The 24,220-nt window shown below is 50.1% G+C and overlaps 1 protein-coding gene across 1 annotated transcript in view; it reads right to left on the reverse strand.

Annotated features, from left to right (window-relative positions):
• ZBTB7C (zinc finger and BTB domain containing 7C) overlaps positions 1-24,220 on the reverse strand; it is a 149,615-nt gene that overhangs the window by 58,494 nt on the left and 66,901 nt on the right. The window contains exon 4 of the mRNA XM_027896886.1: positions 14,441-14,498. Coding sequence (XP_027752687.1) covers positions 14,441-14,498 — 58 coding nt within the window. The remainder of the gene's footprint in view (positions 1-14,440; positions 14,499-24,220) is intronic.

Below are 24,220 nucleotides of genomic sequence, written 5' to 3' on the forward strand. Positions count from 1 at the left end.
AAAAAAAAAAAAAAGGAGAAGGAGGAGAAGTAAAACAGACTCATTTATCAAGTGCAGCCAAACACTAGGCTGGACTCAGTGAAATGAAAATGAGTCGGTGACACTTTGTATAATGGTGTTCCAGTTTGTTCTCCTAAATAATTCCTGTTTTAATGAGTCCCTTTTGCTCCAGCACTAGTTTGTAGCCCCCACACTTTCTCAGGTCCTTCTGTGCTTTAATTTGACTTTTAAAAATTCCCAGTGTAGTACTTTTATTAACAAAAAAAAAAGAAAAAGAAAAGCAGGCTTGCTTCTCTCCTGGCTTACAGGGGAGCAGGTAATGAATCTCTGAGCAGAGCACAGGAGTCATCTCGGCTCTTATCTCCATGGCCTTGCTGTTTCCCAACCTACTTATTTAAAAAACTCCCCCATCACGAGATAATGGGAACAGAGGAGGCCAGCAAAGAAACAAAAAGGCAATCAGGAGCTTTACAGAAGAAGGGGAGCACCATGATTTCCACCTGATCTTCTCCTGCTGGGACAGGTCTTTAGGTCAAGGCACTGCAAATGAGAAGAACTCGCTTCAGGGAGTGTAATCATGAGAGATTCAAACACCATGTCACACCTGCACAGCCTACTCCTGGAGACTCCTTGAGCTAGAAGGTGTGTGGGTGCACTGAAAACTCTGTAGAAACTCTGTAGAAGGCTCAGCAAAAAAGTGGAGACTGAAAGCTGTGGCAGCACCTCCCCTTGCCCACCCCTGAACCCCATCACCACAGGCTCTTGCTCATAGTGAGGACAGTGTGGTGGTCCCACACCTTGCTGTGACACCCCCTAAATCCATGCCACAAAGCAGGCATAACCCCAGCTGAAGGATGGAGCAGGGATGGCTGGAACAGTCAGGAGCAGGGAATTAGGGATGCAGCGGCGCTCCACGTGTCCGCTCCCCCCATTTGAGCCTAACGAGCCTCATTAACAGGGAGGACTTTTTGTTCTGCAGCTGGGTGGGATGCAGGGGAAGGGAGAGACAAGGAATCCTGACCCCTTGGGAAAGGAGTCACACGAGAAGAGCTCTGGAATGATGACAGACTCTGGAGGGGCTTGCAGCCTAAGCCAGGTCAGAGTTGGGGTGACACTGATGGGGTGACACAGAAGTGGAGATATGAAGAATGAGGTGATCCAATCGGTCCTTTCCCTTTCAGATACCCTCCCCAGCACTCCAGGGCTGTGGAAGAAAAGAGGCACCAAACAAAGAGGTCTGAAAAGCAGCACCTCCAGTCTCCCTCCAGGACAGGATAGAGAAGGAGAGTTTACAGCCAGGACTATCCTTAAGGGAGGCTTGGCTTAAAAACCTGCAAAGCCTCAGCAAACCCAGTTAACATTAGCCTAACCAGGCTCAGCAGCAGCTGCTTCAGACTTCAGATCAAGGAAACAAACATTACAGGTTTATACACCAATTTATTTCTAACCATTTAGCAAATCAGCGTTTCCCTCCCATCCCCCTTCCCCTGAGTAGCAGTTGCTGCAGCTCAGAGTCAGCGTTACTCCTAGTTTCCAAAGCCTTGGAGATACACTTGACCTCCATCATTGCGCTGCTTTAATTTCCAGCCTCCCTTTTCTAACCCTCCCCGATGGAGTTCTGCCAGACTTCCTCCCTCCCTGGAGACCATCCTTGTGCTATTTTGCTTGGGTTTTAATCACCTTCCACTTTAATGCCTACACTCCAATCTTTTACAGCCTTCCTCGGTGCTGTGCCATCTCACCAGCCTTTTTGGGAGTACCAGATGGACCAGCCAGATTCCTCTTAGGAAATATCTACTCTTTTCTTGGTTTCTTCCCTGCCCTGGGAAAAGCTTCAAAGCCACTCTCCCTGCTGGCAGGATTCCTGGGAGAAAAGCTCCATGGACAAGGCCAGCAATCACAGAGTCCCAGAATGGTTTGGGTTGGAAGAGACCTTAAAGCTCATCTCATTCCACCATCTGCCATGGGCAGGGGCACCTTCCACTACATCAGGTTGCTCCAAGCCCCATCCAACCTGGCCTTAAACACTTCCAGGAGTCCAGGGGCAGCCACAGCTTCTCTGGGCAACCTGTGCCACCCTTATAGTGAAGAACTTCTTCACACTCTTTAATATAAACCTCCCCTCTGGCAGTGGAAAGCCATTCACCCTTGTCCTGTCCCTCCATCCCTTGTCCCCAGTCCCTCTCCAGCTCTCCTGGAGCCCCTTTAGGCCCTGGAAGGGGCTCTCAGGTCTCCCTGGAACCTTCTCTTCTCCAGGCTGAACAGCCCCCACACTCTGAAGAGCCCAGGGAGCTGGGCATTATGGCTTTAGGTCACATCCAGGGTTCACCACTTGCCCTAAACAGCCCGACACTGACGCACCAAACCCCAGCTGGGCTTCCTGGAAGGTGCTCCCTCAGATCCGAAAAGCTCAAGGTTGTTTTAAACCCCTGAATACAGTAAACCCTGCTTCCAAACCTCATTTTTAGCTCTTGTTTTTCATTGCCATTCCCAAACAACATCCAAGCCTGTAGTGGTTTTGAATCTAGGCCTTCCTTGGTGATCAGGTTGTAAACAAGGAACCAAGGTCATGTTCTCAGTATTCCATACGATTTTTATGTAAGGAAGAGTATAATTAAGGAGAGAGAGGAAGCTCTCGCTCTCTTTCTTCCGGCGGACCCAAGGTGGAGGTAGCTCTACTGTCGCTCTGCCCGGGTGAGGGAGTGAGGCCTGGCGTGTCTGGTTGGCCTTGAGAAGCGGACAGTGCTGTGGTAGCTGTGTGGTGTGGCTCGCTTCCTCTCGAGGGGAGTATTTAACTTTTTGTCCCTTTTTGTCCCTTTTGTATCCCTTTTTGTCCCTTTTTCCCTTTTCCCTTTCCCTTCCCTTTTCCCTTTTGGGGAGTTCCCTTTGGTTGGTAGTGTGTATATAGTTTTCTTTATGTATATACAAATTTGAAATGTATTCGGTTTGGGTTCTTTTGGGGTTTTTTCGGTCGGCTGGGAGAAAGTGAAAGGGAGGGGGAAGGTTTTGTCCCCGGGGTCCAGGCACTTGGCTGGGAGCCAAGTCCAACCTGGGACAGAGCCTTATCTGAGTGTTAAATTTCCAGCTTTGGAGGCATCTCCTGGCACTCAGTTTCACAGACCCAACCCAATGGGAAAGCATTTTCTCATGGACACGGCTGCTTCCTTAAACAGACCTTGTGTTCTGAGATAGGGAGATCAAAAACACCCACAGTGTACTTTCTCTGGCCACTCACTAGCTTTGAGGTCCCCTTTTCCTTGCCTCTGCTTGGCTCTCAGCCTCCCCCACAGCTTTTTCCAGCCTCTCTCTCGGTGATTTTTTCCTCTGGCTGGTAATTGTTCTCATTGCCCTTGGCTCACAGATGGTCCTTGGAGAGCTCACTGTTGATGTGGTGCCAGCTCTCCTCCATTCCAGCTGCTAAAGGGCATTAGGAGAGAAGCTACCACTCACCAGACCTTTCCTCTGCTCCATCTGCCCTTCCCCACCTGGGCCCTTGCTGGAAAAGGGTTTGCTCACCAGAGCTGCCACAGCTGGGCAATGTCTAAGTCACATCACAGCCTCCAGGTCACCCTCCATCCCCTCTAACCCCGTCTCACAAAGGCTCCCAGTTCTATCTGAATCTCCCTACCCACCCTTCCTCCTTGACGTCCCTCCTGCCACACAGCTGAGTCATTTCCCCTTTCCCAAACCTTTCCTTCAGGCTTTCCCATTCCTCTTTGGATTGTGAGAGCCTCTGCAGTCCCAGCCCAGCAAACAGAGGGGGTTCTCTGTGCTCACAGAGCAGCCCCTGGGCTGAAATTCTTTATGCAGAGGGCGATAAAACACCAGCACAGGATGCCAAGAGAAGCTGTGCCTGCCCCATCCCTGGAAGTGTCCAAGGCCAGACTGGACGAGGCTTGGAGCAACCTGAGATACTGGAAGGTGTCCCTGCCTGTGGCAGGGGGTTGGACTCGATGGTCTTCAGGGGTTCCTTCCAACCCAAACTGCTCTGTGCTTCTGTGATTCCAGCCCCTGAGCTCCAGCCCCACTCCACAGGGACACCCTGGACTGCCACCCAGGCAGGATGGATGCAAGTGAAGGAAAACAAGGGATGGGGGAGAAAACAGAGCAGAGCAGAGAGGAGGTGAAAGGAGGTCTTACTTTTCACCAAGCCAAGTTGTTTTTGGAGGCACAGACACTGGGTTCATTCATGAAGCAGCTAAGTGCAGGGTTTTCAACGGAAACAATGAATTAACAAGGATGAGCAGCAACAGGATAAATGACCTTTTTCCTGCCTCCCAAAGTGTCTCCTGTTTCTTTCCTAACCAAGCAGCCAACAGCTCATTTAGCTTCAAGGCACTCAATCCCAGAAGCCTGGGAAGTGCCTCCAGGGAAGTCCAAGGGGTTTCCACAGAGCTACCTCCATCCCATGGCTCCCACTCAAAACCCATGGGAGCCAGGGGCTGGAGAGAACCCCACCGGGGATGTCAAGCCCAGGCATTGACATCCAGCAACGTGGCAGCCCCATGGACAAAGCCAAGGCATCACGGAACAAAGTGGAAGTTTAGACTGGACATCAGGAACAGGCTCTTCACCCAGGGGGTGGTCAGTCCCTGGAGTGGGCTCCTCAGGGATGTGGTGATGGCCCCAAGCCTGACAGAGTTCAAGGAGCATCTGGATGATGTTCTTAGGTTTAGGTAGTTCTGCAAGGAGCAGGGAGTTGGATTCGGTGATCCTTATGGGCCCCTTCCAATTTAGAATCACAGAACTATTTAGGCCCTCTGAGGTCATCAAGTCCAACCGTTCCCCAGCACTGTCAGGGCCATCACTAATCCATGTCCCCCAGTGCCACATCCACATGGCTTTTAAATCCCTCCAGGGATTGGGACTACAACACTGCCCTGGGCAGCTGTGCCAATGTGAAACAGCACTTTCCATGAAGGAATTTTCCCAGTATCCAATCTAAACCTCCTCTGGCACAACTTGAGGCTGCTTCCTCTCCTCCTGTCCCTTGTTCCCTGGGGGCAGAGCCCGATAACCCCCCTGGCTCCCCCCTCCTGTCAGGGAGTTGCAGAGCCAGAAGGTCCCCCCTCAGCCTCCTTTTCTCCAGGCTGAGCCCCCCCCGCTCCCTCAGCTGCTCCTGCTGCTCCAGACCCTTCCCCGGCTGCATTTCCTTCTCTGGACATGCAACTTGAGACATTCTTGGGTTCTGTGATCAGTGCCCTGAACACCAGCCCAGCGGGACCCAACTTAAAACCCACCCATGGGAAAAAAAAGCCTCCAGTTCACTGGGAACCCAGTGCCTTTCACCAGTGTGCAATTTGGCCTCAGAGACACAGAAAGAAAGTGGTTTGACTTTCAGTTTCTGCCGATCTCAGGATCTATCAGAGGGATACGCTACCTTGCGCTAACGTAACGGATTAGAGCGGAAGATGAAATGCTGTTCCATTATCAATTTATTAAAAGCACCACTTGAACTGCTTTTATTCGGTGTACATCTCCCAGTAAAGAGGTGCTCCTTGACTGTGTAAATCAGCGAGCAATTGTGTTTTAACAGCTGTTAGAATGGCATTTCCCCACGCTTTTAGATGGACTATCAGACAGAAAACCTCTTCCAAAACTCACTTATCGTAACAGGCGCGATCACAGAGCTCTTTACTGCTCCTCTACCACCAAGACAAATACAAAATGGGCTTGTAAAACTCACAAAGCAGAGATCATTCCCATTCCTGCTGCATGAATATCCCTAATGACAGGTCAAAATAAATAATTTTGGTAGCAGAGGAGGGCTGTGCAGCTCCCACTGACAGATGGGACTTCTGGTAGGCGATGAAACGCAGACTGCAGTTCCCAACCCACCTCTCCTGTGGGAATCAGCTCTCACGGAGCCAGAAGGGATGAAGCCACTTTGAAACTACCACTTCTCTGAGCACGAGGGGTAGAAATGATGACAAACTTTCAGTAAAATATCTCAGGCATCAATATAGCAACATATGTGAACTGCACAACAAAAGGCATGTTGTTGGATTCTCTCTGCCCCACCTGAACAAACTGGACTTTTGCTGTGCTGGGGATATTTTTCCGTACCAAGGAGTACTCCCCCTTATTTTTGCCAGGCTCTGCTGCTTTGGCATTCCCATTTTACTTACAGAGTGTTTTGAAAAAGAAAGCTGGAGCAAATTTCAGATCTACTGAAGAGGACAAAAACGGGTGTATCCACAGGCATGGGGAAGGATACCTGAGGTCTGGAAACTATGTGAGCGGATGGATGGACGGACAGATGGATGCACGGATGGATGGATGGACCCCAACCACTCTCCTGCTGTCAGAAGGATCTCGGCACTTTTTGGCAAACTCATTGCTGGAGTTGATGTCCTTGTTCCCTCCTTTCCTGGGCACTTTATCACTTGCTGTAGATAGACTGGAGCACCGTCCTGCTGGAGAAAACCAGGGCCCAGCTGTGCCACCTGGAAAGACACCCATCCTTGGCTGACTGGTTATCCAACCCCATGCACCTCAAGCTTCTGGCTGCCCTTACATGAGTTAAATCCTGACGGGGCTGACAAACCTAAAAGATCATTTCAAACTACAGTTCCTTCAAATTCAGCTTGCTTCAGCCTGTGACCTCCTTGGCAGGATCTCCCTTCAGCACAGCAGCCCCAAACAGGAGCTGACAGTGCTCTGCAACCTTTTGAACCAGCACTCAGGTCCCTTGGGTACTGAGGGGAGGATTTCTCTTAACGGCGTGCAAGCTCCTTGGCTCTGACAGCCCTGCTCTTGGGCTGCCTGGGAGGGGACCAGCATCCCACTCCCTCCATTTCATGGTGTGAAAGGTCACTGGGGAAGGTGCACTTGTCACCAGGAATAAGCCACTACACAGGAGTTGTGTCACATCTTCTTTCTGGGAGGATGGAGACAGCTGAAGTCAGAGAAAATCTCTCCTGATGCCAGTGGGGTTTGGATCTGTCCCGGAGCAGTGAGCAGAAATGCCAAGCAGCAAGGAGTAAAACCTCTCCTAAATGACATGGGTTATCAGCTGGCGTGGAGTGAGCCTCAGGAGACACCCAGGGCAGGTGTCCCTTCACACTGAAGAGCCAACCCATCCAATCTGACTGTCTTCTTAACAGAAGTCACCCCATTACCATAAAGTTTGGACAGTGCCAGCTTCCCAGTCAAGCTAAATAAATCCCTTCCCTTTGCCTCCCCCGACAGCAGATCTTATCCAGAGTTATTCTGAGACAAGAGTGGACCTGAAAGAAGTGGGTTTGAGGGCTGCAGCTCAGGAGAGCGTGGATGACCCCCTGTGCCTCTGAGGTGTTAAGATTTCCCAGATGAATCTCATAGTCCACATTTTGCTACCTCTATACATTAGAATAATGCTAGAGAAAATTTTATTTCCCTCTGCAATGGGTGGCAAACCAGAAACAGGACTACAGCAAGGATGGCCCACACAGAAGAGAAGAAAACATCATCTGATCTTCTGGGAGGGAGAAACCAGAGCCAGCCAGCAGCAATGCCTACCTGCTTACCTAGTTCAGCAATGTCCTAGGAAACCAAGCATGGGCCAGAGACGCCCTGAATGAGATGTTCTGCAGGGGAAAAGATCATGTCCTGCCATGCTTATCTTGAAGCCCAGGAGGAAGCAGCACAGCCCAGCCCAGGGCTGGGAGGAAACAACACCACGAGCCCAGCAGCCACCAATTTTGTGCAGCCTCACCTCAGAAAGGAGACCTAGACCAAGATCTTCCTCCTGGCTCTGCTGCTGCACATGTTTTGGAGGGGCTCCTTCCCCTAGATCAAGGCTGAGAGGTTGTCCAGGGGGTTGCCAAGCCAGATGTGGCTGCACTGGAGATCAGCAGGACCCAGCTCTGAGCTCTCAGCAGTGGCAGGCAGGGGCTGACACAGGCAGGGGTGTCGCCACTAAAGGGCTGGCGAGCCCACATCCAGCCCCTCTGCTCCTCCCTGAAATGCGGGTCAAGCCACAAGGTGACAGTCAGTGATGGCAGAGCCGTCCCTGCCCACCGAGGTGCTTCCAGAACTGTATCAAAAACTAAAGCGAGGCAATAAAAATTAAAAGGGAAGTAATACGGATCATAAAACCCAAGCACAAGACTAAAAAGTCCCCGGGCACTGATGTGTCGTTAAGTTGGGGCATGAACCTCCCCCTCACAGTGCTGCCAAGCCCCTTTACATGAGAAATCATCCTGGTTTATGATTACTGTTTTATCAAAGACGGGCCAGGCTTTTGCTGCCTGGCCCTCTGGGGTTAAGGGAAAAGGTGGTGGAAAGGCTGGGAACTGGTGTGTCACCCCTGTGCACCACCTTTTGTGCCTCATCTGCCAACTGGGTTTTGTGGCTGAGACCACCAGTGCCTTGAACCAAGGACTGCACTCACCCTGTTCATGAAGGACGCAGTGGAGAAACGCTAAACAGACCCAGAGAACCACGGTTTGGGTTGGAAATCAACTTTTAAAGGCCATCTAGTCCAGCCCCCTTTCCATGGGCAGGGACACCTTCCACTAGAGCAGGTTGTTCTGCCCTGTCTCCAACCTGGCCCCGAACACGTCCAGGGGTGGGGCATCCACCACCTTTCTGATAACTGATAATTAAAATAATTGGGCCCAGTCTAACAGAGCTCTGAGGAGAGAAAACATTATTTTGCTAAAAGTTGTCCATCCCCCAGGCTTGCAGTGAGTGATAACTCACAGGCATCCTCCTCCACCCTAATATCCTGCTCTTCTCCCACCACAGAAGGTCCCATTGAGACAGCAGCCACAGCACCAGGAGGTGGAGGGCTGTGAGGGGAGTCCAATTTTAATTGACTTTCACACAAAGCTGAGGTTTTAATCATCCCTGGGGCTGGCAGGAGATTCACTGTCCCCCCCCCCACACACTGCCCATCATCTCCATCCCCCACTGGTCTGGCCCCAGTGACCCATTAACATCCCCTTCTTCTTGTAAATATTGCCTGGGCACTCCTGCCTGCCCTCCTGCCCTCAATTAATCGTGGCCTGGGGGAGAAGCAGGTAGGAAAGCACTCAGATTTAACTGATCTCCACAGAAGGCAGAAGTGGAACTCGATGTGACAAACGCAGGCAGCAGGGATGGGCAAGGGCAGGGCAAGGAGGACAGCAGAGCCCTTCGTGGGCCCAAACACCCCTGTGGATGCCCAAATATCCTCACCTCCCATCACTGCATGGGATCTGAAGCAAGTCTGCACACCACAGGGTTTGATTCTCAGGAGGAAGCCCTACTTTGAAGCTGAATCCCACGCTCCCAGAGCCATTAGGTCTATGGGCTGGATGTCCCATCAGCCACACTTCATCTCATGATACAAGGCAGAAGCCCACACAAGCTCTGCAGCTCCCAAATCCCATGGGAGCCTTGGATGCCACTGCATTAGGAATCACCACACCTCAGAAACAAACTGATGGCAAGAAGCCATCTGGAAGGAAGGACATGTTGGATGGGGGCCTGGAGCAACATGGTATAGTGGGAGATGTCCCTGTCCATGGAAGAGGGGCTGGAACCGGATAGCCTTTAAGGTCCCTTCCAACCCAAACCATTCTGTGACTCTGCAACAAGTACTTCAGGCTCCAAACAGCACCTTCAGCATCCATGGGGATACCAGAAACATAACTGATACCTTCAGCACGGGACCAAACTCCCAGCTCCTGCCGCAAGGAGTAGCAGGTCACCCACAGAGCAGTCCCAACTGTACCCAAAGGTGGTTGTGCTGGAACAAAAGCAGAGGCCACAGAAACAGGTTGATTTTTTTTTTTTTTCTTTTTTCCCCTAAGATATGACTAAACTCTATGAGCAGGTAGTGCCTCAGCATCCTGCAAGCATCCTGCAAGCAACGCTTTCAACACGAAGGAACAAAAGGCTGTGACAGGGAGGGGAATGGTGGGAAACCTTAAGGGCTCCCAAGCTTCATTTGAGACCTGGTGTTTGCAGCACGGGCTGTATTTCATCTTTTCATAAGTAACTCTTACCAGGAAACATTACAAAAAAGGGGGCATTTCAAGGCAGAAAAGTTGGTCTCCAAACGCAATTTTATTTTATTTTTTTTTAAATCTTTTGTTAGCAACTCTTCTGGGGAGCGAATCCAGCAGAGGCAATACAGTGCAACGTGCACTCCTAAATTAGTTTCCCGGCACTTGGGACGCTTTTATTATTCATTTCCTCCAAATATTAGGCAATGCCTTTCGCCCCTTTCAAAGTCTATACGAGGGGTCTTTGATGCATTGTGGGACTTGAAAGTTTCAGGTCTAAAGAAGCATCTCTTTCAAGTCCTCCCTTTTATCAAGCATATTCTGTTCTGTTCGCTGTAATGCACACAATGGCACGAGAGTCCTGACCTGCTTCATGTCTGATGAGTTGAAATCTCAGATGCATAGGATAAAACAGCCGTTCCTGGCAACACAGCTTAAACACTCAGGGCTCCATTCAGGCAAATATTACCCAGGGGTCCTACCACGCCACTGAAAAGCTGCAGAAATTGGCTCTGTAGACGGCTGACCAATTCAGCAGTGAGGAATGACCCCGCTACATTAACTCCCCTTTTCATTTCACCCTGGGAGAGCCGGGGTCTGGAGGCAACCGCGGCAGGAGGCGAGAGCCAGCTCAAGCCGGATTCATTTTCCTCACATAAAGTATTTTTTTGCGTGCGCGCGTGTGTGACTATGAATGTCATTACGAGGGTCTGCAAAAGGGGGGAGAGTGATGGCATTAGGGCAGAGGAGCAGGAATCAGTGAGGGTTCTTGTCTTACAGTGATGCCTCTACTTGGAGAAGTAAAACTTGGAGCCCTTAAGACGCTGCAAACGTCTCGAGTAACCAGACCTCTGCCTCTGCTGAAGGTGTTGTGGGATTTTACGCCACATGGTCTCCTTCACGTGTCAACCAGAATTGACACCTCTTGCTGCACAGTGACTTGCTGTGTTTACAGCTGGGGGTTTCCCTCTTTTTTTTTTTTCTGTTTGCTGCAAGCTCACTCAGAGATGGCTCCGGCCCAATAATATACTGGACCCAGGAGAGGGATGCAAAGTGAAACCTATCCTTGCAAAAGCAAACACATCTCAGTACAAAATTCAGTGTTTTTGTCCTTTAGACAATCACACCGACATGTTTTTAACAGAAGAACCAGGTGGCTATTGAGGGATTTTAATCTCCTCTTGACAGGTTAGAACAGGGAGAGATTTTTTTAAAAGGGTGATCTAGAAATGACTGGGTAGAAGAATTTCATGTATGGACTGGAGAGCTCCTAAGTGGGTTGAAGCTGCTGGAATTCACCTTGCCTAGAAGCAAAAGATGTGTCTAGAACAACTCAGAAAAGGAGTGTTCAGACTATGTGGGAAGATGTTTGTAAGAGAGACTGGTCCTTTTTTTATGGCTCTACTTGCCTGCCCCGGTGCTACGTCTTGGTATGCAATCCCAGTCTGACACTCTAAACCCAGTCTTGATAATCCCAAAATTCCACTGGGAAGACCATTTCTTAAGCCACATAAAAAGGAAGAAGTTAATTTTTAATGAGAAAAACCTAGCTGTGTCTTTCCTGATACTGGCAAAACATCCACCAGCAGCTCCAGAGCGTATAAAAATGGGATACAACCTCCCAACACGTCCATCTCCTCCAGGATGCTGCAGACTCAGAGAGATGAGCACAAGCCTGATTTTAAAAGAATGCTGAGCATAGTTCCCATTGCTGGCATGGCAGTAGCAGCAACAGGTACCAAAAATAATATGATAAAGACTGGACAGGGCTCTGAGCAACCTGGCCTAGTTGAAGACGTGGCTGCTAATTGCAGTGGGGGTGGACTAGATGGCTTTTTAAGGTCACTTCCAATCCAAACTATTCTATTCTGTTCTATTCTGTTCTGTTCTGTTCTGTTCTGTTCTGTTCTATTCTATTCTATTCTATTCTATTCTATTCTATTCTATTCAATTCTATTCTATTCTATTCTATTCTATTCTATTCTATTCTCAGCTCTCACACTACCCACCTGGTTAGGAGGGTTTTTTAGGGGCCCTCTTAAGCATCCTTACTAAAATAAAAGCAGGACACTTTGGGGCTTGTGCCCTGTGTGTGAGTGCTGCAGTGCTGGCCTGCTGGAGGGCAGCTGGCAAGTCATTATTGTGTGTCCTACAAATCCTCTGAGCCAACAGGGAAGCTCCAACAATGCGATGATTTATCAGTTTGCAGGTTGAAATTCTTTCAATCGAGATAACAATTCTACTCCTCTGTGTTAAATGAGAGTTTTTGTTTGGGGCCAGCACATGGATGGGACTCATAGCTCACGAGTCAGCAGAAAGATGCTGATGGGAGCGTCTGCACAAATTTTAAGGAGCCTGAAATGGCTCCTTTGAGAGGATGAGACAGAAGAAAAGGAGGAAAACTGCAGGAGAAACGAAATCTATTTGTAAACCCCAGGCAGAGCTGACACGAGGCAGCCAGTGCAGGATTGGAAAGATGATAATGGAGCATGATGGATAGTTCACAGGATTATTAGATACCCTCCAACTCAAATATGCTGAGGAGCCAATTATTTAACGCTAAAGACAGTGCAAACGGATGTTTAATAAGCTGAATCTCTTCAGGATTGCTGGAGCTCAAGGGACCAAACCCCTGCTGGTGTAAATCAGGAAAGCCAGCATGATAAAGTATCCTGTGCTCCAGATACACACTGGTCCTCCATCTCTGCCAGGAGAGCAGGGGCTGGGGTGCAGGGAGGGGAAATGCAGCTGGAATTTGGGAGAAGATGGGTGCAAGGGGCTCCCTGGGGTGGGGCAGCACAGCCCACCAGCCTCACCGGGCTGGTGATGGCACTCAGTTTTGCAGCTGGTGGCCTTCCAGGCTGCCCTGTTTACAGACAAGAGGGTTGCTTTTCCCAGGGAGATAGTCTGGGTTTATTTTCTAGCTGATTGCAGGGAGGCAGCAGGGAAGCAGTGGGAGGAGTGGGAGCCAGAGAGGAGTTTGGTTTTTCCTGCAGGCACTGAATAGCACCTTTTTTTGGAGGCAGAGATAATTTCTGGGAACAAAGCATCACCTCTCAGACTCTTCTGCTGAGGAGGTGTTGGGGGAAAGCAGGGTCTCAGCACCCTCCCTGACTGCCTGGCCAGAAGGCGACCCCACAGACACATCATCCCCTCACCTGGGCTGCTCCTGCAGCCAGAGGAGAGGGACAGGCTTCTGCTCATCCTAGAGTGCTGCCCAAACTAGATCAGATTTAACGTGGGATAAAAACATCTCCGCTAACTACAAAAGGCCTCTATCTTTTTAAATGTCTGAAGATTGCTTCCTGAAACCATATTGTGTCAAATTCTCCTTTCTAAACTCATGCTTATACTATAGGAGCTGAGGTGTGTCTTAAAATCCGGATCTTCCTGTGATTCATCTACCACCAGCACTGCTCCTGCATGTCCACACAGTCCAGGTGACAGCAGAGACCCAAGGGATATAAGGAAGAAACTCTTTATGAAGAGGATGGTGAGGCCCTGGCACAGGTTGCCAAGAGAAATCGTGGCTGCCCCATCCCTGGAAGTGTCCAAGGCCAGGTTGGACAGGGCTTGGAACAACCTGGAAAACGTCCTTGCCCATGGAAGGGGCTTGGACTAGACGAGTTTTAAAGGTCCCTTCCAACCCAGATCGTGGTTCTGTAATTCTGTGATAACCCAGCAGCGAGATGCTCCTCAGCCTCCGTAACACATGTGCAGCGCGGGGAGATGTGGGGATTCAGTCCCTGACAGATGGGAACCTGTGGGGGACTCACAGCACGGCTCTGCTGAGGGTTTGGCCAGTGCAAACCAGGCAGTTGCTCACGGGAAGATAAGCGAAATACCTCAGTTCAGCAACATCAACTCAGGGATCTGGCTCTGGCATATCTGAACCGGCTCAGATGATTAAAAAAAAAAAAAAAAAAAAAGGATTCTCCTTTCTTCCTCTTCAAGACCTTTAGGAAGGCATCCAATTCGCAGCCTCCTGTGCGACAGCTGCAGAAAACAGGTCTGGAGAGGACCTTGAAATGTCACCCAGAATTGCGGCCCCGTGACTGGGTCTGCGCCGGGGCCAAGAACAACGACAGCCAAAAGCACTCCAAGCATCAACAAATATTGCTGCTCGGCGCACTCCCGTGCAGCTGCCAGCGTTCTCTGCCGCCTGCTCCCTCCAGCACTGCAGCACTCAGCACACACACGTTCATGAGAGCATCTTCTACGGATTTACGGGAAGAGCAGTTAAGAGTTGCGGTGGCTGATGATAGCAGAGAATTGTGGTGGTGGTGGTGGTAAAGATGCTTCGCTCTGACCCATCAACGCGACAAAACCACCTCCTTTCCTGCTAACTGAAGGGCAGGATCAGACCCCCCAAGAAACCAGAAAGGTATCAAGACAACCCCGACTTGTGTCCTGCTTGCCAGGAGCCGCCAGCTCTCCGCACAAAGCTCACCCAGATCAGTACTCACCAGGACCCTTGGTTCTGTTTCAAATCGGCGACGCTCCCTTTGCTCCTCTGACCATTTCCTAAGGAACAACAGAGAGAGAAAGAAACAAAAAAACCATCATCAGATCCAGGACTGAGTGTCTGGTTAATAAAGGCCAGCTCTGGAGACACCTTCTGCTGGCGCAGTGAGGAAACACTGAGGCAGGCCTGCTCCTGCTCTCCCACCGCACGTGTTTCCACGGTCAGTTCATCCGCACATCACCCTCCCCTGTACCACGAGATCACCTAGCAACACCGTGCCACGGAGGTGCAAACCCACCCCGTCCTCCCACTGTATCACATCTCCTGTGACAGCTGGGAGATGAACACTCCGGAAACGGGACACATCCAAGCGGCTTTGGCTGCTTCGCCCATCCCACCCCCCCAGCTAAAACATTATTCTTTGGTCCCCATGGGATTATCAGCTTCCTGGGGCTTTCTGCAACCACAGCTCAGTTGTCAAGAGATGATGGTACCCACAAGGGTGCCTGCAATAAACCCACATCCCAGAGGTGCCGGGGTGCAGAGGGGGAAGGTGTGTGGCCAGTGCCCTCCCAGGCTCTGCCCATAAAAGTCTCCTGTCGCTCTTAGCTTGGGAAAAACCGTGGAGAAATGGAGCCCTACAGAAGCTCCTGGCCACCACTTGCACATGAGAGAGACAGTGGCTCCCAACAGGCTGGCATTTCCAAACAGGAAGCTGACACCTACATGTGGGAGGTGTCAGGTGAGTGGGACTGTCACCACCACGTGCCAGAGGAGGTGACAAAACACACAGGTGGCTGATAACACGGGTTACCTACAGGGTGGTTGTTGAGGGACGAGGTGGCCCAGCAGCTTGCCTGGGAGGTGGGCAGGACTCAGGGTTGATGCAGGAGATCAGCAGGAGGGTGCTTTGCAGGACCAGGCTCCATTTCAGCGCAACCTCAAGGACTGAGACCCTCACCAGCAGGCAGCCATCATATTAACGGGGTCCTGAGTGCCCCTAGTACAGCTTGGGGGGCTGGCCCAGGTCTCCTCCTGGGTAAGGGCAGAGAGGAAGACCACCTTGGCACACGTGACATGGGAGTGCACAGCTGGAAATGGCTCGTGTGGTGCAGCAGTCGGATGGAGATGCAGCATTTGCACGCCAAAGAAGTGACCACCGGGGGTATTTCCCCCAAAACGGCACCACCAGCTCACACTTTGTCCTTAAACCTTGGTTTGCACCTGAGTTTTGGCCAGGGTCAAGGGGTTGCCATCAACCCATGGAAGCTGCAAGGGAAAAGGGGACCTCTATGCCAAGGCTTAGTGAGTTGCAAAGCAAGGGAACAGCCACTCGAGTGTAGTCTCTCAATTTCCTTCCTTCTCCAGGCAGCCCCTGCCATGGGTTTACCAGGGCAGGATCCACCAGTACTATTTCCCATTACAGAGAAGCAACTGGGATCTCTCTCCCACCCACTCAATACTTTTAGATGGAGCCATTGACCTTGAGTCAGCCTTTATGGGATTCTCACTCTCATTATTTTCATGGGAAGGTGCCAACAACATTTTTCAGGGGAGGCTGACGCCGGGATGACTGTCCCAGGATGGAGGAACCGAGGGGCTCTGAGCACCCTACCCAGCCTATTGAACTGGTAAGATAATTGCTGTGCACGCACACCCAAGGAATGGGGGAAAACCACAAAGGGTAACCTTTGTGGTGGCCTCTAATTTTCCTTCTCATGCTTCTACAAGCACCAGTCTGAGGACATTTAGGCAGTAAGGCAATGCATGGAGCACAGGTGGGAGCACAGGGTGGCTGCAGACCAGCACCAGGGCCACGATCAGCCCCAGGAGGGGGATTTCCCTGCAGCTAATGAGTCCATCTGCTTTCAAGAGCATCCAGATGCTCTGACCTTGTGCACTCCAGCACGACCTCCTTCCTTAGCCCCAGCCCTGCTCAGATCATTAGCTTGACAAGAAACTGCCACTGCTGAGGACTAATGGCTCGTTTGCCACTCAGCAGCCACAAGTGATCAGCAAGGGGGCAAAGAGCTCAGTGCAGGCCACTGTCAGCATGCCCACGTTCCGGACAAAATTCCTGGGGAATGCTGCAAAAATTCCTGCAGTGCCCCTGGCTTCCTCCCAGAGGCTCATCAGCTCTGCTAAGGCTGATGCACAACCTCCTCTGGGCACCGGGGCAGGGGCTGGATCTGTGTTTCCCAGGAGCAACGCTGGGCTTCAGCTTTAACTTCTGGCTAAATTCTCCTTCCCTCTACAGGTCCTTCACTGCAGCTACTCCCCACTGCAAGGGCAACTCAGGGACACAACCAGCTTGCAAAGCAACACCTTGGTGCAGACAGGTGGGCGTTGGTGTCCTCTCACAGGTGACAGGAAGAGAGGAAGCAGCCTCAAGTTGCACCAGGACAAGTTTAGGTTGGATATGAGGAGAAATTTCTTCACAGAAAGGGTTGTCGAGCCCTACACAGGCTGCCCAGGGCAGTGGTAGAGTCACCATCCCTGGAGAGACTTAAAAGCCATGAAGACGTGCCACCTGAGGATACACTGCCACGAAGAACAGAGGCTGTGAACAACCACAGTCACGGTCCACCCTCTGAGCCAGTGAACGGGGAGCTGAGGAGGATGCCCTGACGCCCTTTTAGCAGTTTCCAAAATAGGATGGGTATTGCTGAGAGCAGCCCAGGCTCCATTCTCCCGTTCCCAGAACACACGTGCAATGAAAAGCTACAGATCAACCAGGCTTGCCTGTGGCTTCCCCCTCAGCCACAAGGCCCCTTTTAGCTTCTTGGGGTGGTTTACAGATGAATCGAACACACCCTCCTGGATATGACATTGAAGTTTCTAATTACCCTCCCTGAATGCATCACTAACATGCCACATCAGCTCGCTCGGGTCCGCTCCTCTCACCACGTGTCTCTGCGAGTGGAGCTTCTGCCTCTCTTTAGAACACTGACCTCTCCATCCCCTAGCTGGGGTGGGCTGCAGAGCTGGAAAAGACAGCTCCCAGACAAACTGGTGATAGGTACAGGCTTTGTCCTGCCCTTGAGATCAACCCCGTGCGAAGAAACATTTATCAAAGAATCACAGAACAGTTTGGGTTGGAAGAGACCTTTAAAGACCACCCAGTCCAACTCCCCTGCCATCAGCAGAGACACCTTCAACCAGATCAGGTTGCTCAGAACCCCGTCCAGCCTGACCTTGAATGTTTCCAGGATTGAGTCATCCACAGATTCTCTGGGAAACCGGTGCCAATGTTTCACCACACTCACTGCAAGAAACTTCTTCCTAACAGGTATTCTCATTGATCAATTTAAAACCATCACCCCTTGTTCTACTGCAACAGATTCTGATAAAAAGTTTGCCCCCTTTAGGCCCTGCAAGGGGCTCTCAGGTCTACCTGGAGCCTTCTCTTCTCCAGGTGAACCCCCCCAGCTCTCCCAGCCTGGCTCCAGAGCAGAGGGGCTCCAGCCCTGGGAGCATCTCCTCTGGACTCTCTCTGGCAGCTCCATGTCCTTCCTACGCTGAGCAGCCCCAGAACTCTCTCCAAGGCATCCACACTGGGAACACCCCTGCCCTCAAGAGAACAAGCACTCACACACTCCCAGTGGAGTCCCAAGGATTCCATCCATGCTCTAGCCCTGACCAGCCAGCAGCTGGAATTCAGCTCACCTGAAGCACAGGATAGCCCTGGGCTGACAGCCAGCAGCATGGACCATGGGAACGCCCTTCCCTGTGTCCATGCCAAGGGGGGATCCTCAGGGACAGCCCGACAAACCTGTGCCAGACCCTGGCATGCTGGGTAGGATTCAGCTCCAGATTAAAACGTCTCAGTTGGGGTGCCCACGTGCAAATCCTGGATTTAGCTGGCATGTTGGATTCCCTAAGCTGTCCAAGACCCATGCAGGGTACTTCCAGATGTGACCCTGGATCTCTGATTTCCAGATGGGGACTAAGCAATGTGTCTCAAGGTAAAACCAGACACCTGTGTTCAGCAGCCGAATCGTGACCTACACATGTGGTGGCTGTCCCAGCTCTTACTGCAGTCCATGGGGATGCAGCCAGCATGGTCTGGGGTGTTTGGTGAGCCATTTAGTTACTCAAACACCAGTATCTATTTTGGGGTGTGAGACACCCTCCAGACTCTGCTGATCAAACATCCACCGGCTCTAACAGGAGATTAGCGCCGAGTTAATATTTTTATCTCCCACTGCAGCCCACCTCCAGCTCCTGGTCCAAGTTTCAACAGCTCCAAAATAAAACCCATTTGCATTGGATGAGGATGCCCTCCAGCTCTGCACTCTCAGGCCCCTGCTGTGATGAGCAGCACAGTCCTGGCACATCAACACTTCCAGGATGGTTCCAGTGTTTGTGTGGCTCCTGCATAATAGCACTGAAATAAGTAAATTTGACAAAGAAAGGAAAAGGAACAACTGATTTGCAAGCCCATGTCATGAATCATTCACCAAGTCTGCTCTCCAGTTTTCCAATAATCTTGGAGGTTGCTTTCAAAGTGCTGTTTGCAAACCCTCTGTTAATCTGGGAAGCAGATGCTGCTACAGGCTGTGTTACAGCATCTTCAATAAATCCCCAACAAATATTACTTTAAAATGCCCAGGACTTTTTCAACCAGTTGTTTTTACATCTTCTTGGCATATCTGAAAAACCGCCACCACAAAAACCCCCTTTGCTGTGGTTCAGCTTTAACAAACATGCCCAAGCCTGGGGAAGAGCTCATCTCATATCTCCCCTCATGCCCAGGTAACCCCAAACTCCTCCCAGAGGATTCTTTCCATTTCCCTCACATGCTCTCAAAAGTCTTTCACCTCACCAGACACATTAGTGGATCAGGAAGGTGCCAGAACTACTTTCTAGCAGCCTTTATAACAGCAAGCAAAATCTGGACCTGCAGGCAAACACTACGGTATTGCCAGACAGAAATGAGGGTGAACCCTGTTTTCAGTGAAAATCAGGATAAAACAATGAGGTGCTGCCTTCTCATCCCAGCTTGAGCATCTAAGGTGTTCTGACAGTGGTGATATGACAGACTGGCCCCTTTGCCATCCAAAAAACAAAGCTACAGCTTCCTTTAGTGACACTCAGCAGTCAGTGGGCAGAGCAGGGTGGCCCCATCCCTTCTGGAGGTGTGTGGAGGGAGATAAGGTGATGTCTGACCACGGTGCAACAGGACCTGCAGTGCAACCACAGAGCCTGTCCAGCAGAGCACACAGCACCAGGTGTGGAAAAACCCAAGATACACCACGTTTTTTGGGATAATTCTCCATCCAGCCATTACTGAAATGTGTTGTGGGAAAGAGACACCCAGGGTCACATACCCCTCACGCACCTGAGAAAAATGCCAGTTAGCTAGGAGAGAAGCCCCAGCAAGATCCAGCTGATCTCAGTTATACATCCACCTCAGGAGAAGGGAATCCACATCACTGGAATTGTCCTTACTGCTCACTGTGAATGGTGAAGGCAGCCCAGGCAGCAAGGGAAGAGCTGGTAATCCCCACACCCAGCTGTGGACAGGTGAATCCCACCTCACCAGAAAACGCTCCACTCATCTGGAAACCCTATTTCTGTCAGTTAACAGAGCAGCTTGACAGCCTGAGCTTAGCTGAAAGCCTCCAACAGGGCAGTGCCCTGGAGATGCCCACTGGAATCACGGGAACCAAGTCACCCCTATCCCTGCAGAAAATCAGCAGGAGAGTGGTTGGGATGATTGGGATGATGTGTTTTTGCTGCCAGGGACTGTTTCTTCCATCAAAAAAACGCCCTGAGACAGATCACCCCTCCCAGCCTGGGAAGAACTGAGTGTGTGGATCATGCTTAGGAGGAGGAGTGGCCTGGCTGCATCTTTGGGGCTGCCATCCTTTCCAATCTCCAGTGCTCAGTTTTCCCCATCCTGTGTGATAATGGAAACAGCAATGTTGGCTGTGGTTGGAAAGGCCTTGAAATCTACAGGTGAGAAGCTGTAGGTAAAACAGGGCTGCACTCCTCTAGCAACAGAAAAGGGAAGCCAGGAAAGGGGGGGAAACCCCCACATAATAAATAATGCTCTATAAATTACGTTAAATGAATGCATTAAAAATCCAATCCTCCAAGAAGCAGCTGCTTCACTCTCTGCTGTTGATAGCATCAATATAAGAGAGGAAATTACCACCTTGCGTTCTGCAACACATCACACCAACTTTCCTTTACAAACTCTAATGCTCCTGATTGCGGCGTCAATTTAAAATTTACCATAAAACGCAGAATCTCATAAACTTTACTACCTCAATCACGTTTTTTTCACCCAAATCAAACGCACCACGACGTGCTGCTGACAGCAGACGGGAGAGCAGACCAGGGCACCACAGCTGAGATCTGCCTCTCCTGGGCAGCCCAGTTCAAAACAAAAGAAGTCAGGCTGGAAGACAAGCTGGCAAACGCCTCTGTTGGAAGAACCCTCAGACCTCCGTGAGATAGCTCATCCAGCAGGATGAAGGGTAGCCAGAACCATGATTTATAATGGTGGTGGTAAAGCACTGGCACAGGTTGCCTGGACAAGCCGGGCAGCCCTGGAAATCTTTAAGGCCGGGTTGGACAGGGCTTGGAGCAACCTGGCCTAGTGGAAGGTGTCCCTGCCCATAGCAGGGAGGTTGAACTAGATGGCCCTCAAGGTCTCTTTCAACCTAAACCACTCCATGGTTCTATAATCAAACACAACACAACCTTGGACGCAGCAGCTCTGGTGCCCCAAACACGCTGCCCCCGAGGTGGGACCAGCATCCTGTGATGCTGAGCCAACCTTCTTGCACTGGGACATGCTTAAAACACAGCTGTTTTTTTTTTTTTTAAGCCCTTTTGCAGACTCTGATCCAAAACCCCAAGTCATTTCCCCAGTCCTGGGTTTCCTCCAGAAATTTAGAGCCGTGCAGCTCTCACAGAGAGGATGGTGTGAGCTTTTAATGAAGGGGAGGAGAATGCAGCTAAGCCCGTGCCACAAGCTGACCATTTGCTCCTGCAGGCATGTGTTCCACCCCTGGGTTGACAAGGGAAAACTAATTAGGCTCCTAAATTTGCTTCCTACATAAATCTAAGTCCTTTCGCTTCTCATCGAAGTGTTGTCACTGTGACAGAGAGCCCATTTCTCTGAATGGGTACAAAGGGCTTTGGCTAAAGCAGAATAAAAATATGCATATTTCAAGATGCGCTTCCCCAGGAGTCATAAAACACCACTCAGTGCCTGCAGACTGCACTCACCCTGCAAGCTCTGGCTCAAAACTCTTCCCAGATCCACCCTCAGCTCAAAATTACAGGATATATTTGGGGAGGAAAGTCATTTTTTTGCAATCAGCCGCTTGCCTTTGTGACTGACTGAAACTGAGATGAGGTGGACGCCTGAAGAAGCAGCAAGGGTTAAACCTTGGAAGAGGACAGGCAGGACTTGGGGATGAAGCAGCTGATCAAAGGGTGGCTCAGAAGTTATTTAAAAATAAACCAGAAAGTAGAACTTCCTGGTGGTTGCTGCTGTAATTACAATGCAGACAACGGAGCCGTGGTGCTGTTAAGGTTACTGGATTTTCCTAGCAGCTGTGTTTAATTTACTTAAAACATGCAAAGCCATCAGGTCAGATCCCATTAGCAGAATCTCTCCAGAGCGCTGCAAGACACGGCCAGCCCAGCACCACAGAAATGCTGAGGCAAAAAAAACCCACAAGTGCAAAATGCCCCCGAAGAAGCAAGAGGGACTCATGCCATGGCCAGTACCACCCCTGAGCCACAGCAGATGCTCGGTGGTCGATCCCTCCTGCTCACCCAAGGACCTGCCCCTGTCCCTTTCCTCCCATCACAAGCCACCCTTTTGCTGTGGTCCCCTAAGATCACCAGAGACAGAGATCGGTGCGAATATCGTGACTGGCTGTGAGGAGAAGGGACCTAGGAAATGTGGGATCAAGAATTTAGGGAAGTCCTTTGCATGAGTTTTGCTACGACACAGTTCTCTGTGTGTCCTGCAACCAGCTTAAGAACACATACACTGTCCCACCTGGATCCCTCTACTCTCCAAGCATCCCCCCGACTTTCATGTTGCATTAGAGGGAAGACAAACTCGTCCTGAATCGCACCCAGAGTCCATCCCCAAGACAGGATCTTGGTGGATTCGTGGGTCAGGATTCCACCTTTGGAGCTTTGTTCACAGGGAAATAATTTGCCAGGAGCCTTATCCAAAAACACAGCCTTCTTGTCAGGAAAAAATCTTCTAGAGGTCCTTTTCTGTTTTTGTTTTGTGTTGTTTTGGTTTTCACCCTTTTAACACTGGCTCAGCCCTCCCTCCACCAGAGGGAATATCAGGGTTTCATCCACCACTCGTGGCTTCTACCAGCTCAATTCTGTTTCTAAAATTAGCATCCTGAGAGACGTAATTGCCAGAACAAAAGGTGTTAGGTCACGTTTCAGTCCCTGCACATCACGTTAAGTGTGTCTGCAGCTACCTACAACCACCTCAGAGTCAGCCACACACTGAAGCTCCAACGTGTCCTGCTCCACTGAGCCCTACTCAGCAGAGTGAGGCAGCTTTAATGGGTGCTGATTCCAAAAAGAAGAGCACTGAAGACAAGGAGAGAGGAGAAAATGCCATGGGTTGCCTTCTGCACATGGCCCAGACACACACAGAATGGGAAAATAAAATAAAATAAAATAAAATAAAATAAAATAAAATAAAATAAAATAAAATAAAATAAAATAAAATAAAATAAAATAAAATAAAATAAAATAAAATAAAATAAAATAAAATAAAAATAAATAATAAAATGTATTGCCCTCAGAAACTGTGGATGCCCCATCCCTGGAAGTGCCCAAGGTTAGGCTGGATGGGGCTTGGAGTAACCTGGTCTAGTGGAAGGTGTCCCTGCCCATGGCAGGGGGTCTGGAATTAGAGGATCTTTAAGGTCCCTTCCAACCCCAACCATCCTGTGATTCTATGACTCTATGAGCACAGTAGAATAGAATAAAACAGAATCAAATCAAGCAAAACAAAAATAAACATAATACCATAATTAAAAGTGAAACACCATAAATAGTAGAAAACAATGCGAAGCAATGGGTTTGTTTATGGGAAATCCTGAAAACATCTGGCCAAAATGCATGACCCTTGCTGACGAGGACCAGCAGTTCTCACCATCAGAGCCCTCCCTGAAACCAGCAGCTACTGGGACTCTGTGCTGGGAACCCCAGCCTGGAGTCCCTGAAAGAGCCTAAGATCACTCTTCCAGCAAAAAACTCCGAAGTGAACTCATCCTTCATGGCTTAAGAAAGGTGTGAGACTTATTTGCATAATAAATGACAAGGCAGGAATATAGATTTCTGTCAGATCACACAATATAACCCCCCCCCGCCGCCTTCCCTTTGAAAGAAATCTGTTTATTCTGAGAGAATCATCTCTTCTCCAGATAAATGGTGTTTGTAGCCAGTTTAGCTCGGCCCGATACGCATTCTTTTGCATGCCTGTAATGAATTTTCACAGCTAGAGCCCTAATCCAGTCTAGTCATGGAGGGTTTATCAGGACCTCTTATTTTATTTCTACCGGTAAATGGGAATTGCTTTCCTTATCGCTATCTGGGAGCACCTGACTGATTTTTGCTTCATATTTCCTATCCCACTGGAATTCAGGATGCAGTGCTATCTGATGCTGTACAGTTGTCACTCATGTTAGCTGCCTTTTCACTTTAATTTGCTGGATTTATTGCTCTTCCCCCCCCCCCCCCCCGCAGCCAAGAGATTTTACTTTAAGATCCAAGTCGC

Source organism: Empidonax traillii, unplaced genomic scaffold, assembly GCF_003031625.1.
Source record: "Empidonax traillii isolate 1590-97213 ecotype Southwest subspecies unplaced genomic scaffold, ASM303162v1 scaffold519:size850040, whole genome shotgun sequence".
NCBI lineage: Eukaryota > Metazoa > Chordata > Aves > Passeriformes > Tyrannidae > Empidonax > Empidonax traillii.